Here is a 15,740-nt window from a genome sequence, read left to right as displayed (position 1 = left end):
CTTGAGGTTTTCCACAGTGACAGACATCTAGCACATCCAGGATCCACAGCTTTACAAAGAGAAGACCAGTGATCATGAAGGACAGCCCACACCTGGAAAATATAGAAGATTAAAATGATAAAACTTTGCTAACAATGGAAATAATGACATTATTTGACATATTAGCAGTGGGGAAGGAGTACTATTCCACTTAAGTAACAGTAGCAATACTACATTTTAAAGTTACACTGTCACAAGTAAAAGTCCTGCAAGTATCAAAATATACTCAATATATACAGTATTTCTTAATTGTTAATATTGATGCATTTATGTGCAACACAGCTCTGGTAAAGGTGAAGCTCATTTGAATGACTTTCTATACTGTTGATTGAAATCTTAACCTATCATTATATTTCAATATGTTTATCAGTTGATTTATATTGTTATTATCTTATAATCTCGATATGTAAAGAAAGCTAGATAGTAACTTAAGTGTAGAAGAAGTATAAAGGAGTATAACATAAAAAAAACTCGGGCAAGATTCAAGTACCCTTAAAATTGTTATTAAATACATTACTTTGATTTGCTTTCGTGTGCGGGGGACGTATATGAACAATATGTGTTTGCCTGTCAATTATATGGAAGACTTATCAAGCTGCTAGGCAAAGGCCTCAGTTTGACTCCATAATTTGTACCCAATGTAGCATGACATATTTACCATTCAAGCCAAGTCAAGCTTCTTCTGAGTTTCTGACAGTTTGTCTTGCAGCCTCTTCTTCCTCCAGTCCAGGAACTTCCTCCTCATCCTGTTGGCCTGCCACCCCGCCACGAAGCCGGCAGCGAAGGAGACCACGACGGCGACCTGAAGAGTCCTCTCCGAGACCTCAGCCATGTTCACCTCTGCCTGACAGCTGCACACATTTGTGTAAGCCGCATGAAAATCAGCGGCACACTGGTACAGGAAGTGAATCGCTTCCACTCACGCGATAGTACAGCGACGGTAATCTCGCACTTTTCAAAATAAAAGTCCGGAAATCCTCTCGAGTTCAGGAACATATATCATATATTTTCCATACAAAACATTCGACATAAAAGATAGACATATCAATTAATCATACAAAAAAACCTACATAAAATCAAAAAACAGTTTGATGTTTCAGATAAATATTTTTTAAATACACAATTAGTTTTTTGTAATTCATTTTTTATTTAAGAGCTTCTATAATGTTTTGACTGTTGCTAATATGATCAATATTTGGTTTGAATCAATACATTTTCGACTACTGTTGATAACAATATAACTGGAAGTCCAACAACACAGTCAGACTTTATTGAACAAGAAGTTTTATTTTCTTTGGAAAAAGTATTCAATAAAAAAACATTAAAAAGAAAAGGACGGTCATTGTGGAGTCAACATGTCATTGATATGGGTCAAGGCTGGGGTGTAATAAATATTTGTTGTATATTTGAAATGGATTACATGGGTAAATAACCCTGAGACAACAAAATCTGCCTATTTCTTTGGATCCAATTAAATCAAGTTTTCCAATTGAAAAATGTAATGTGAAAGTTAAATGCATCACCTAGCTTCCTCAGTCATTACAATACATAATGTATACATAGACATACATGATGTAGTTACATACATGTGACACAGGTTGTAATTTGTTTGTTAAGTTGTTCAAGGAATACACATAAAACACCATAGATTACAAATATTAACAAGTACTGTACAGTTAGAAAAAAAAACATTGTGTTTAAATATCAAGAGTTGTACAAGTGTGTCATATACTGCATGTGTGTATACAGGTTGCTGTCTCTAAAATGTATTACCACAAAGCTGTATGGGGGTTTCAACAATGTAAATATTAATGCTCAAGATATTTAACTTAACAGTTTGACATTTTTTTGTCCATTATTATTTGAAAGAGCAGAACATGATTCAGGTATTTACTTTAAAATAACTGAGGTTGTGCTTAAGAACTTGCAACCGACCATTATCAATATTATATTAGAGTGATTTAATTGTTAACTGATGAGGTAACTGTAGTGGCAGCAAAGATCTCGGTGAGCACCAAGTTGCACTGTATGATTTGTTTTACTACAAGTAGACGCTTGTCTCACTGACATGACGTACAATTGATGAGAACAACATGAATAACCCCAATGCCCGCTCTCCTTCCTCTCACTCTGAACGCTGCATTGTTATACGCCCCTCTTTGGTGCGATACGTCGCTTCACAGTTATGCTGTGGTTTTTGTCGTAAACTTTTCTATGTAACCATTTGTTTCACTTAGTACTTATAAAAAGTTTAAAAGATTGTAATACTTGCGTAAGAGTTTGAGAAAATTACAGTTTGTGTTTAGGAATGATACCTTCGTCAATATTTACATCAGTTTACAACAAAACTCACACAATTATTTAAAAAAAAAACAGCAGCATTGTACCTTGATCCAAAGACTTCTTCAAGTTCAAAACGTTATTGAGGTAAAGCACCATACAAGTGTGTAAAGCTGCCTGTCTCAGTAGGTTTTCAGAGGGTTTGTGTCCATTATTAAGATCTGCACAGATTCATGCTGTTGATGGTCAGCTGTGGAAGAGTAGCTTCCATCTTTGTGGGGCTAAACTATGTACATTCTGTTCAGAAACCTGATCAACAATAGTGGATATTAAATAGTTTCTTCAGATGCAAATAGTCCTTAACATGTGAAATGTTTCAACAAAACCCAGGATCCAAAGGCGTTCATGATGCATTGCTGTAGGTAGAGAACGTTTATGAGAATCTCCTGCGATACAGTTTAAGTGAAATGTGTTCAGGGGTTTGGCTCCAAGACAGCATAATCACAACCGGTTTTGTTTCAGCCTGTCTATGTGGTAACAGAGTTTGAGTGCGGGTCCCAGCTTCAGTCCTAGATACTTCATCATCATCTCACTTTTCAGCAAGAGCAGAGCATCTCCATCTATCTCCTGAAACAGATCACAGAACAGTGTCATAGCCTTGTAGCTTTTAAAGGGAAGGCATTTGGTCATTTAGTACTGACTCACATGCTTCCTGAATGTTTCAGCGTGGGGTCCCAGGGCTTGGGGGTCAGCATCTTTGATGAACCAAACAACTTCCTCGACACCCCAGCTGGACGGGTCTTTACCAGCAGGACGCTTGCACTCTCCGGAGTCTGGACTGTAAGCTGGGCAGCACAAGGGAATGGTGGAGGAATGACTCTTAGGTCATCCACAAAATTGGGATCCAATAAACAAAACAAACTAATAAATGAAATCCCAACAATCTTATTTGACACCTGACAGCTTAGCATAATGAAACAGTTTGATTTTAGAACAGGAGTTAGATGAGAATGTCAAGAATATTTGTATGAGAACGTTGTCTCTTATCATTCAATTATGAAGCCGTACTTAACTTAGCCTATCATAAAAGCAGGAAAAAAGAGGGAAACTCATGCCAAAAGAAATCATAGGATAGTATGTTGAAGAATATAAAAAAAAGTCATAGTATAGTGAAAGAAAACACAAGAAAATTATTTTAAAAAATATGATAAAAATTACATAGTAGAGTATGTCAAAAAGAAGTAATAGTATAGTATTTAATCATACTCGAAAAATTTGAGAAAAACTACATAGTATCATTTGGAAAAAAAAGGCTTACAATAGTATGTGGAAAAACATCAGCAAATGCTCCTAGTTTTATACTAAAAAATATCAGAAAAACAATATAGTATAGGATATATTTCAATAAAAATGTCAAAGTACAGCAGGTTGAAAAATGATTAGTATAGAACGTAAAAGAAAATTCCTACTATAGTATTATCAAAAAATAAATCATAATATAGTGTGTTAAAATGCTCTGAAAGTTTAAAAGAATATATGTATAGAACATTTTGTCGGGAAAAAGGTGAATCTTATAGCATATATAATACAGATATATACATAGAGAATTTTAAACAACTACAACAGGAGAAAGAGAGATGACACTGGAGATCATTCAACACACACCTCCACTAAACTGATATGGTCTATTTAGGCAGGTATGTGTAAACACCTGAGCATATGGACCATGGGTGTCCAGCACTGTTAAAAGCTTTGCTACAAAGCAGATTTATCTATATAAAAAATCTAATCAAAAGAAGAATTAACTGCAGAGCAAATTGCAAAACGCAGCCTCACCATTCCTGTTAACTTCCTGGAAGCTTCCTGGGCTTGATGCTTGTCTGCACAGCAGCATTGGGGTAGAGCAACTGCTGCCACGGTAACTATAGGACCGCTTTGGTGGGTACTGGGATGTCATGATATTGAAGGCAGAGTCGCTGGGATCCACAGCATAACGCTTGGAGTCCATTGGTGGGTCGCATAAGAAGTCATCAGGCATCGACGTTTCCGCTGGAAGAGGAAAACAGGAAGTAGCATCAATAAAGACACATCTGGGAAATGTACGCTGTGTGCCAATCATAGACCTCTAATGAATAAAATTCTGCGCGGCTCTTACGATTTATCATAGGCATACATTTATAAAGTTGTGAAAAAAAAACACATGTTAAAGCCTTTTCCGGCTATAACTGTACATCTGTGAAACGGCTAGAGGTTGGAAGTAATTCCTCTGAACGTGCTCCCCATTGAGCCAACCGTTTTGTAGATTGTCAATAATGGAGATGCCTGCTGGTTATGCCAGGGCCGGGCAGTTATGGATTCTCTGGCTGATAGATTTATGAAACAGAAATACTCCTGAGATTATTCAAATTGCCTGTTATTTGTGCTCAAGCAAAGGTCAAATGGGTTTTTATTGTATTCCGAAGAATCAATTATGTGATTAGATCTGAGAAAGTGAGGATGGGGAATTATATACTGACAAACACAAAACACACACACACACACACACACACACACACACACACACACACACACACACACACACACACACACACACACACACACACACTTTTGATACCAAAATATTTGTCTACCTCCATTGTTATGCATCAGATTTCCTGTATCTAGTATACATAGTTACTAAAAATTATAAAAAGATAACTTCCATTTTTTTTATTGTTATAGAAGCTCATTATTTGAATGGGATTGTACACTGCTTGGAGAGTATCCCAAAAAATATCCCAATAAAATACTGGGACTATTTCAGAAGTGCTTCTCCATTTCACCAGAGAAATGATTTACATACTGTATCTGTTTGTGAGGCACCACAGGGAGGGAATGGTTTGTAGTGTGTGTGTGTGTGTGTGTGTGTGTGTGTGTGTGTGTGTGTGTGTGTGTGTGTGTGTGTGTGTGTGTGTGTGTGTGTGTGTGTGTGTGTGTGTGTGTGTGTGCTTCTCTTCTGTATGTCTACAGTCTTACATCAAACACTTTTCATGATGTGTAAGAACAAAGAGCAAAGCGCTGGTCCTTGACACATGAGATTCCCATTCCCACCTCAAATACTCTAAAGGCGGTCTTCAAATATTTGCTTATTCAGAGCAGGACAGACCAAGAGGGAAAAAATCAGAGAAAAAGAAAAATGAAAGCGAGACAGAAAAGATGGCTTGGTGAATGAATGTATCTTTTCTCTTTTGGGAGGATTAAAAACATGTCTGATTTTCTCTAGAGCCTAAGCAGGAAAGGAAAGCTAGAAGAGAAAATTCAAAGGGAATAATAAAAACACATGTTTAAATGTGTGTATTTTACATAAAATAGAATGAAACATACATTAACCCAGAGACAGTTGTTTTGTTTTTGATTTAACAAGTGGTCTGTGTGTTTCATAGCACAAAGAAGTAATACACCACACTGATAACCCTGTGTTTTAGCACCGAATGTAAGTCCCAGGGAAGCTGAAAAAGATAAGATTCAACATAAAAGAGAGGAAGCGAGGGCGCGTTTGTACCATAAATTCACACAAAGTGTTAAAAAAATTATGACCCCCTTTCTCATAGTGAAAGGCTCCAGGTGGGAGGGCTTAATAAAATTCATTAGACCTTGTAACCTGGATCTACCCCCTCGCCTCTCTTATTTTTACACCTATAATCCCTGATTAGGATTGTTACTTGGTAGTGAACAATTTATGAGCATGATAGGAAAGCTTATAAAGGGTGAGATTTGTGTTACCTGTTAGGCCTTGAGGAGTGGCAGAGTGGGGGACAATCGCAGCATCCTGGGGGAGGGAACCCATCTCGGGTTCTGGGGTGCTGCCGGGGGGAGAGTTAGCGAGCGGGGACATCACCATCCTTGGCTTCAGCTGCACACATGCACAGGGACACACACATATTCACACACCGATCAAGGATTCTATTTTTTGTATTCACTGCAAAACAGAATACAACATTGGATTTTGATTTTATGAAAATTCTTCAAAACTCTTCATCATACCACAGTACCCTTTTGTAGCCAATGAACAAATGAGAGTCTGGGCAATAGTATACAAAATATTCAGGAACATATTTCATTTGCACATACCACAATTTAACAATACAAAGACGGTTGGAAATCACCAAAGTATCATTTAAGCCAAAAGTGACCAAACTGCGGACCTGGGTCCCAATGCTGCCATGTAGAATCGGCCCTCGGCAAATTCGAAAACTGTAATGGAATCTGGCCCATAAATAAAACTTGTGCTTGTTTTTTATTGTAATTTTTGAATATAAATGTTGAAATATATTACGAAGTATTCATGTGTTAATAAACCCACTTTTCGAATAAAGTCAGTCAATTAAAGTTGAAACATTTTCTAACAAATCTTAGTTGATAAAAAAAGCCCAATGACTTATTTGCTTAACAAGCTTGAAACAAACTCTTCATACATCCTCTTATTATAAGAAATCTATGGTTTCTGTTTCAAGGAATGAGCTGCCAACAACATCAATGAAACTGAAATGGTGATGTAGGCTGTTTATTTTCTTAAAGCATTTTAGAGTATCAAGCATAATTTACCCATCATTTATTTGATTGATTTTGCTAACTTAACTAATGACGCAATATACCTCACTTCTAGTGAGTGGCCAGGACCTTCGGATATTTTTCTGTATGTGGCCCTCAGAGAAAAAAGTTTGGACAACCCTGCATAAGCATTAGAAAGGTTTAGACCCATGCATTGAAATAGATAAAAAAGTAAGGGGCACTGAGAAGATACTGGCAACCATAAAACCTATTTCTTTACTAACAGAACTACCACTAAACAAATCAGCCCTATCTCAACAATAAAGGCAACTCTGTTACTTATATCATGATATAATGTGTCTAATACAACTACCAATTCCAACATCAATATTTGTTGTACATATATTATACAGGTTGCCTCTGTAAAAGCATTCATTAATGAAATCTAGTTGAGTATTTTGAATAAGTTTTGGATCTACTATTTTATCTGCAAAATGTGACATTCATTTTAATACCAACAGTATAATAGGAAGTTGGCGTTTGTTATGGGCTAATGAACCTGGCAAAAAGGCATGAAAGACGACAATAGCTGTATAAATGTGGATGTAAATAATGCAATGGGTTTGTTATATTTACATTTCACCAAGAGATGATTTAAACACGTTCAGGAAACCCGAAAAGTCTGAATGTGAACCTTCAATTTGAGTGTATGAAAGATGACCTACTGACCTTGAAGCCAGGTTTCCTGCCTCTCTTCTTCGGGACTTTGAGAGGTGACATATCTTCAGTGTAGTGACTCTGGAACTCCAGTTTACGGATAGGAGGCCGTCCTCTTTTCCTGCCAGGTACCTTACCCTGGGGCCCCACAGTGAACTGGGGGCCGAGCGAAGGAGTCTGCATTTCGGAGTCGGCAGACAAGGTACTCATCAGACCTGAGAGACAGACGGAGAGATTGTTAAATGCAATGTCAAGGTAACAGGAAGTGGCAGCTTTTAACTGCACGCACCACTGCCTCAGCTCCATACCGGAGCGGAAACTTTGAGGTACCTGTGAGACTACCCCCTCTGCACATGTACACACACACACACACACACACACACACACACACACACACACACACACACACACACACACACACACACACAGAAAGAAGAGGAAATAGTAGAAACAAAGCCACAAAAAGCTTTGTACTCCATCACACCCCTCCCCCCCTCCAACTGAAGATTGCAATAAATATCATTACTGCACAGAGAGACAAAGCCACACACACAAACACACACAGACATGGGGAGAGGAAGTGAAAGCAAAGCACATACCCACAACACCCACACAATCAAATAATCAATCAACTGCACATTCACACACACACACACACACACACACACACACACACACACACACACACACACACACACACACACACACACACACACACACACACACACACAACAGTGCTCTCAAGTGTTTTGTCCTTTATCATTCATACAAAAGGCCACGACTTTCACAATGCATCCCTCTCTTCATGGTTTCATTCATGCAACACAATGGCTTACCTGAAATGTCCCTTGAATGAAGCTAAGTCACTCTACGCAGATTGCTCTTTTCACAGCGCCTGGTTTTTCTACTAAAAAGCTGTTCTTCTGATAGGTAAATAATGGCAAACAGACACGGACTGATTTCCGTGTAGATTTAGGCAACTGATAGCGAATACATTCTTCTTCTTGTGTCTGAAGTATTTGTCAATGCAGAAAAAAGGAAAAACTGGGACGGATACAGTCCTTGAATATGCATGATGCCTTTCAGTCCAAATCACACAGAAAGAGACTTCAGATTTAGCATTAAATGATCGTTGTGAGCGTTGCCTACCATGCACACAGCCTTCTGGTGATCTCCGTCTGTGTGATGCCCCGCTCCAGCAGCAGGTTTCTGAATAATCCCCCTGATGGTTTCCCGACAGCCTGCCTCGACTGTTCTCTGCTGCTACACACTGTCAAGACGCCGGCAACCCTCTCTCGCTCTCTCTTTCTCTCTCTCTTCCTCAATCACCTTCCTACGAAACAACCCCCTCCTCCACTTCCCCTCTACCCCTAACCCCCTTTATTCTGTGTCCCCCCCTTCAGTCGTCATAGCAACACGCCTCTAACATCCCGCGGCAGTCGCAGACGTGCTGAGCTCAAACGGTATGTGTGTGTGTGTGTGTGTGTGTGTGTGTGTGTGTGTGTGTGTGTGTGTGTGTGTGTGTGTGTGTGTGTGTGTGTGTGTGTGTGTGTGTGTGTGTGTGTGTGTGTAATGTAATTACAGTTGCTGCAGCTCTGGGTTTTTTCTTTTTCTGTCTTCAAAAAAAGCTCAGAGCGGGTGACAAGGGATTCACGCTGCGCACTGTTTTGTGCTACAAGCGTTTGGGGTAACAAACTGTAATCTGTCCTCAAATTGTTTCTGAGGAAATTCAAATGTACTGCACAGGAAGCATGTCCAAAAATGACACGTCCCAATATGTGCAAATCTTTGAGTCACACTGAATGCATACATTGCATGCATTTTCATACACTCTGGCTTCCAGGTGAAGGGATCAATTTCTCAGTAAACATCAAAAGCATCAAGCAGAAGCCCTTCAGGATTACTCTGCTGCTTTTGTTTGGGATTAAAACAACAAAAAAATAATATAGCTGTCAAAGCTCACAGCCTTCCTTTTATTTATAGACTTCCTCTACCTTTGTTTGCTGCTTTTGCCTTATCTATAATAAAAAATGTGCACATGGAAAGAAAAAAAAAGACCAGCCAGAGGTTGAGCATTTTTTTCGCCGGCCGTGGTGTAGGCCTAGTTATTGATAGAAGAAGCCGGCTCCAGAGGACTTATTTGCTCGTATAGACTACACGTGCAGAGTACAAGTCAGGTTTCTCCCCCTTCACCACCACATATTGATTAGTTACACCAAGGTTGCTATGCCAATTCCTGTTTCGCGGTCAAAGAAGCCACTCTGCTGGGTTTTAACGCTCAATCAAAATCAGGTTAACCTTACACAGAGAGGATCAAACCGCGGTGTGCCCTCGCTCGCACGTAGAGCCGCCGCCACCGTGTAAAGAGATTTGTCAGGAGTCGAATCACACACCGTTTTAATGTGACAGGTCGGACAAATTGCAGCGTTTCATTACTTGAAGTCAACACGTAATAAAAAAAAGGGAAAATAAACTGCAAGGTGAGAACAACAAGAGCTGGGGAACACCGACCATGATCGTAGGAGGCCCTGGTGTGTGTGTGTGTGTGTGTGTGTGTGTGTGTGTGTGTGTGTGTGTGTGTGTGTGTGTGTGTGTGTGTGTGTGTGTGTGTGTGTGTGTGTGTGTGTGTGTGTGTGTGTGTGAGGGAAGGGACCCATAAATCATAAAAGTAATTACCCAGTGAGATTAATCCTGATGTCCCTCCTCAATCAGTCCTGTCCCATTACGGTGCATCACATTACAGACAGAGACAGACTGAGAGAGAACAGATAATCATCTTTTACTTAAAAAGAATTAGATATGAAGGAAAAGGGGAGGGGGAGAGCCCATTAACACTGGCTGATGAAATGTGAGGCAGCAACATTATTTTTTTTGCAGGCGAGGGAAAGGATTTGAACCACTGAGCCTTTACACAATACATTTGGGACTGCTGCCTCATTTGTTTACAGCTAATTAAGCAATTAGGAGATGTGTGAAACCCTGCACCCAATGTGAGGTTCTAAATAAGGGACGTGTCTATTTTCTGGAAGCTGAATGTGCCACGGTAATGGCTGCAGTAATGCAACAATGATCAGCGATGATTAGCATAACTTAATCACCAGCTTTAGGGGCTGGAGATCTGTATGTTTTCACTTATGCAGAGGGAAAACTGCAATGAAGTGAATTATGCTAATGCGTCACTAAACTGCACATCTACACACACACACACACACACACACACACACACACACACACACACACACACACACACACACACACACACACACACACACACACACACACACACACACACACACACACCAACATGCATGCATAAAATAACTCCAAACTATAGCTTCGTCTGGTAGTCTGATGAATAGTGTGTGTGTGTGTGCGTGTGCGTGTGCGTGTGTGTGTCTGTGTGTGTTCTCTAATCAATGTAACCAACCCCCTGAATTTATTTACAGCTTAGGCAGGGTGTCACCATGGTAACAGACGGTAAAAATCCGATCCAGCGCCAGAGTCTTGTGATAAGGTGGGAATAAATAAACAACAATGTGTGTATTAAATAAGGCGCACACACACACACACACACACACACACACACACACACACACACACACACACACACACACACACGCAAACATGCACACACGCGCGCCCGCACACACACACACACACACACACACACACACACACCCACACACACACACAAATGGCTGCACCTTATCTCCACTGAGCTCCCTAATAACACAGCCCACTCCAGGAGGAGAGGGAGAGTGGAGAGTATTGCTCTTTCCATCAGCTGTGGGTCGGGGGGGAGGGGGGAAATTTGATGAATCAAATACAGGAATATTTAAATGCCCACATCTCACACACATAAACAGTACATGTCTAAATATACTGCACAGTTTAAATCAGGCTTCTTGAGATGCTTTATTTTCCCTAAAAATGGTTAATCAGTGGTGGAAAGTGACAGTATATTTACTGTGCAGTGCCTTTTTATATGCATTATAATTACATTTCAAAACATAAAGTATTTCTGTACTTTTTTAATCATATTAGTGGTTAATATACAAAATATAAGAGTTTACAAAAATGATGCATTGTTTAAAATATGACACAATTTAATTCAAGTAATCCAGTAGTATAAAGTGTAAATGTAAATAAAATGTAAAGTAATTTATAACAATACAAAGGTGACAAATTAGTTTATTTAACTTTAATATTACTTTAAAAACTCTTACAGACTTTTAGGGTATATTTTTTAGAGCTAGTAGTATTTTCTTTTATGGTATAGCTAATTTACTTATAGTTAGTAAAGGCAATCCTAAATGCCCATTATATTTCAAGAAGTCTGGCCATATCAATCCTTCAAAATAAAGCGACTCACTTTTTAAAAACAAGCTCTTACTTTGACCACAGGTGTCAGGGCCTTGGCTCCTCAGCCTCCGCCCAACTGGCTCTGACTCCTCCTCCAAGTCCACCAGCTGCCAGCAGCCCCGCCCCCGGTTGTCGCGGTGATCCAAGCGCAGACGAAGGCGTACCCCTTTGCTTAGGACGCCAGGTAACCAGGCAACACGACAAGGAGGAGCAGGGGCCAGTTCTAGGTAGGATTCTGGGCTTAAATCCCGCCCACCTCGCAGCCTCATGCCCTCTCAGCACAGGGGGAGGCGAGATACATCACTCTGGAGGAAAAGAGAGAAAACTTATGTATTCACAGTTCAATTTAAATTCTACAGATCAGCCTTTGCTCATAATGACGTGCTCGAATATTACAATTCTCAACAGATTAATTCCAGACCTTCTAATCCACAAAAATGTGAGTGGAAAAATTCAACCTTAAGAAAATAATGATGGTGGCATTGTGCATTAAACCAGTGTGTATCCAGAGGTCAAAGACATAAACTGGTGGCTAATGGGAGAATATGACTTTGTTAATGACAAAAGAATTAGGGACAATGTGTCTATTGTGCTGTGAGAGGAATGAGATTGGGCCTGCAGGGTGCTGGATTTAATGATTGATGTTAACTCTACGCTTTTAGTCTCTTTGGAACAAAGGCAGGTGAAGAGGGGACAGAAGGGAGCAGTGAAACATTTTAAAGTTAATGGAAATGTTCACATTATCACCTAGGGAACTATTCTGCCTGTATATCTTATTTTCTGTCATATCTTCTGTTTGAGAGAACACCCCGGGTTTTGTTTACCACTATCAGGCAGCATTTACTCTGCCTGCATGGAAGTGAGATTTTGGAATGCGTCATCAGAAAAACACTCTTACTCATAACAAAAAAATATGTATACAGTAAAGTATATATGATTAAAACAAAGACTGACTGTGATGACATATTTATCAATTAGTCCAATCAACCATAAGGATTATAACTTAAAACAGCAACAACAACAAAGTATATTAGCTTTTACTATAGCGTCAACCCAAATTATACAAAAAAAGGAAAACGGAAGATCAAAGAGACATCCTACTGAAAACATGAAAGAAATATTTACGCACACACAGACACACAAACACACACACACACACACACACACACACACACACACACACACACACACACACACACACACACACACACACACAGCTGCTTTCTGTGGCACCGTGAAACAACTGGAATGAAAAAAATGTATTTGACGAAACCGAGTGCAACCCAGCATGACACACACACACACACACACACACACACACACACACACACACACACACACACACACACACACACACACACACACACACACACACACACACACTCACACACAAATGCACACACACACATGGGAAAGTTCTTCTGTCTCTATATAAAGGCTCTGAGTCCCATGAGAGCAGAAAACTGCTTTATCTTGCCACTCTACAAACACACTTGTGGTTTGGAGACTCGCCTGAAGTGTATCTTTAGGAGAGATTTCTTTAACAAAATCAAAATCAAACACACACACACACACACACATAGACACACAGCTGCTGTTCATTCCCATAAGCTGTGTAAAACACAAGCAGTGATGGAGAAAATGCCTGAGTGGATAAAGAGGATCTGAGTCTTATGGCTTTAAAAGAATGACCTACATAATGAAACTTACGTAAAAGGAACCAAAAATGTAGACTTTGAGCAAAAGCCACTTTTATATCATCTTTGTAAATAATAGATCTAATAAGTAGACAGATTTTCTGCCAATGTGAATCATTCCCTAAAATAAAATGTTCAGATCTACACTTTCATTTGTGTTCAAGCTGATACTGTATGTTGAGCCGACAAATTGAAAATATAAGTGGACAAATCTGGCATCCACATGGTACTTCCATGTGACTGCTGTGATCACAGAGCACTGTTACTGTATTCAATTAATATTTTCAAATGTGTAAGTTAGCTTGAGCGTAAGTTGTCAATTCAGAACCCAAGGATATTCAATTTATAAAACAGGCTGTCTGAAAATACAGGAAATCTTATCGTTGAAGAAGCTTCAGGCATTGAATTGACGGAATTTTGTAATACACGACTTTGACCATAAATGATCAGACATTGATTGACTATTAGATTAATTCAGTCATCCTTTCATGTCTGGATGATTTAAAAGTATTCACACCTGACAAACTGCTACTAAATGCCATCTCTCATCTGACAGAATGTAAAAAAGCTAGGCTCCTTGGTATATTTTTCGAAGGTTATATCCTTGCAGAAAATCATCCAGAATTCTGCTCTGAGTCACACAACCGTATTATGAGAGTTAACACTGACCTCCATCTGCACATTGAAAGAACAGTGTGAAAGCCTCTTCACTGTGAAAGGACCAATAATGTGCCACCCTGCAACTTTATTTCCCTCTGCAATTCAGTGCTGACAGACTTTTCTTTATTAAAAAGCTTTTTCTAACAGGGCCTTACAAAGGGGGAACCCTGCAATCCTTGTCATTTCAAAAGAGTACAGCACTTGATTTGAAATAAGGAATTAAGTCAATGGATTTATTCAGACCCCACAACTGCACAAAACATGTGCAAACAGAGACACAGGTCAGAATATAATGAATTGCAAACTCAGTTGATGACGCATGGCTGTTTTTGATATCAGGCTTTGTTTTTAATTCCATTGACATCCAGCATTTTTATCCCTTGGAATGTAGAAAAATGGATGACAAAAACTACGCTAAATAAATGATTCGCCAACAACAACAACACTTTTTTCCCCTTTGTGTGCAATCATATATCAAACGTTTTCCCTCCCATATTTTACATGTCAGATTTTGCGAGGCATAGCTGTTACACACACACTGTCACCACTGCATTTGCATTGTGGCCTAAAGCAAACTCAGTCAGGTTTGAGGGGGTGTGAACAACTGTCAGTGTACTCAAAATGCATTTGCCCCTTCAACTTTTTGGCGTGTCAAGATAAAAAGAGTTGTTGATCTAAAATGTATTGCCCTGAAAATAAAACTATCACATATAGATCAGGATGTTAGTGAAACCAATGGTGAGTTTAGTCAAATGCATTAAGGAAATTGGATAGTAGGCTGTATTAAGGAATACACAAGTAGCGTCATTACATTTAAGCAAGGAAAATAAAGGATGCCTTTAAATTCGGTTTTGTGATAGTCACATATTTACCTGTATCTTGATGTGGTCGATTCAACGGAGGTAATCCATTTCTCAAGAGCAGGCTGACTGCCTGCAGACGATGAGTCGGAGCAGGGAGCAGCAGAGGCGTCTGGAACACCAGGGAGCCCTCGATGTGAGTCAGTCCCAGTTCCACCCCTGCAGATGCGGCAGGGAAGCGAGCTCACACCGCGGGCTTGGCAGGAGACGGAGGGGCGGGAAGCAGCGCCGCTGTTTGACCTTCCTAACGCTGTCCGGAGGTTTTGGCAGGAGTTCTAACGTCCATAATGGCGGAAGTTGTAGGGAGACGTGTCACTAAATCGTAAAAGGTGCTGTTTATGATGATAATTTCCTTTTCTGGCTTTGAAAATGCATCTCAATTAGCTGCACCGGCTCAGACAGGAGAGACTGCACGGTAAATAAAACAGGAGCACTCCAACTGAAGAGGTTCAGCCCATTTTTGATAACCCCAAATCCCTCCATGACAGATATGAAGTGCCGAGTTAAACCCAGATAAAAAGTCGGTCATATTGTCTCACAATTTTAATAATGGTCATGGATTTGTTTTGTGTGGGGTCTAAAGTATGCGAAAACT

At 39.7% G+C, this 15,740-nt stretch overlaps 1 protein-coding gene across 1 annotated transcript; it reads right to left on the bottom strand.

The window, feature by feature from the left end:
- Window positions 1-1,300: 1,300 nt before the first annotated feature.
- Window positions 1,301-15,470, bottom strand: scml4 (Scm polycomb group protein like 4). The gene is made up of 7 exons (XM_063902661.1): window positions 15,158-15,470; window positions 11,960-12,233; window positions 7,579-7,781; window positions 6,082-6,211; window positions 4,156-4,368; window positions 3,025-3,164; window positions 1,301-2,946 (listed from the first exon to the last, which is right to left on the bottom strand). The coding sequence occupies exons 2-7, from the start codon at window positions 12,195-12,197 to the stop codon at window positions 2,821-2,823; spliced, it is 1,050 nt and encodes a 349-aa protein (XP_063758731.1). The 5' UTR covers window positions 12,198-12,233; window positions 15,158-15,470; the 3' UTR covers window positions 1,301-2,820.
- Window positions 15,471-15,740: the final 270 nt, after the last annotated feature.

Source organism: Eleginops maclovinus, chromosome 15, assembly GCF_036324505.1.
Source record: "Eleginops maclovinus isolate JMC-PN-2008 ecotype Puerto Natales chromosome 15, JC_Emac_rtc_rv5, whole genome shotgun sequence".
NCBI lineage: Eukaryota > Metazoa > Chordata > Actinopteri > Perciformes > Eleginopidae > Eleginops > Eleginops maclovinus.
The sequence above is the reverse complement of the archived record's forward strand: the minus strand, read 5'-3'. Positions and strand labels throughout refer to the sequence as shown.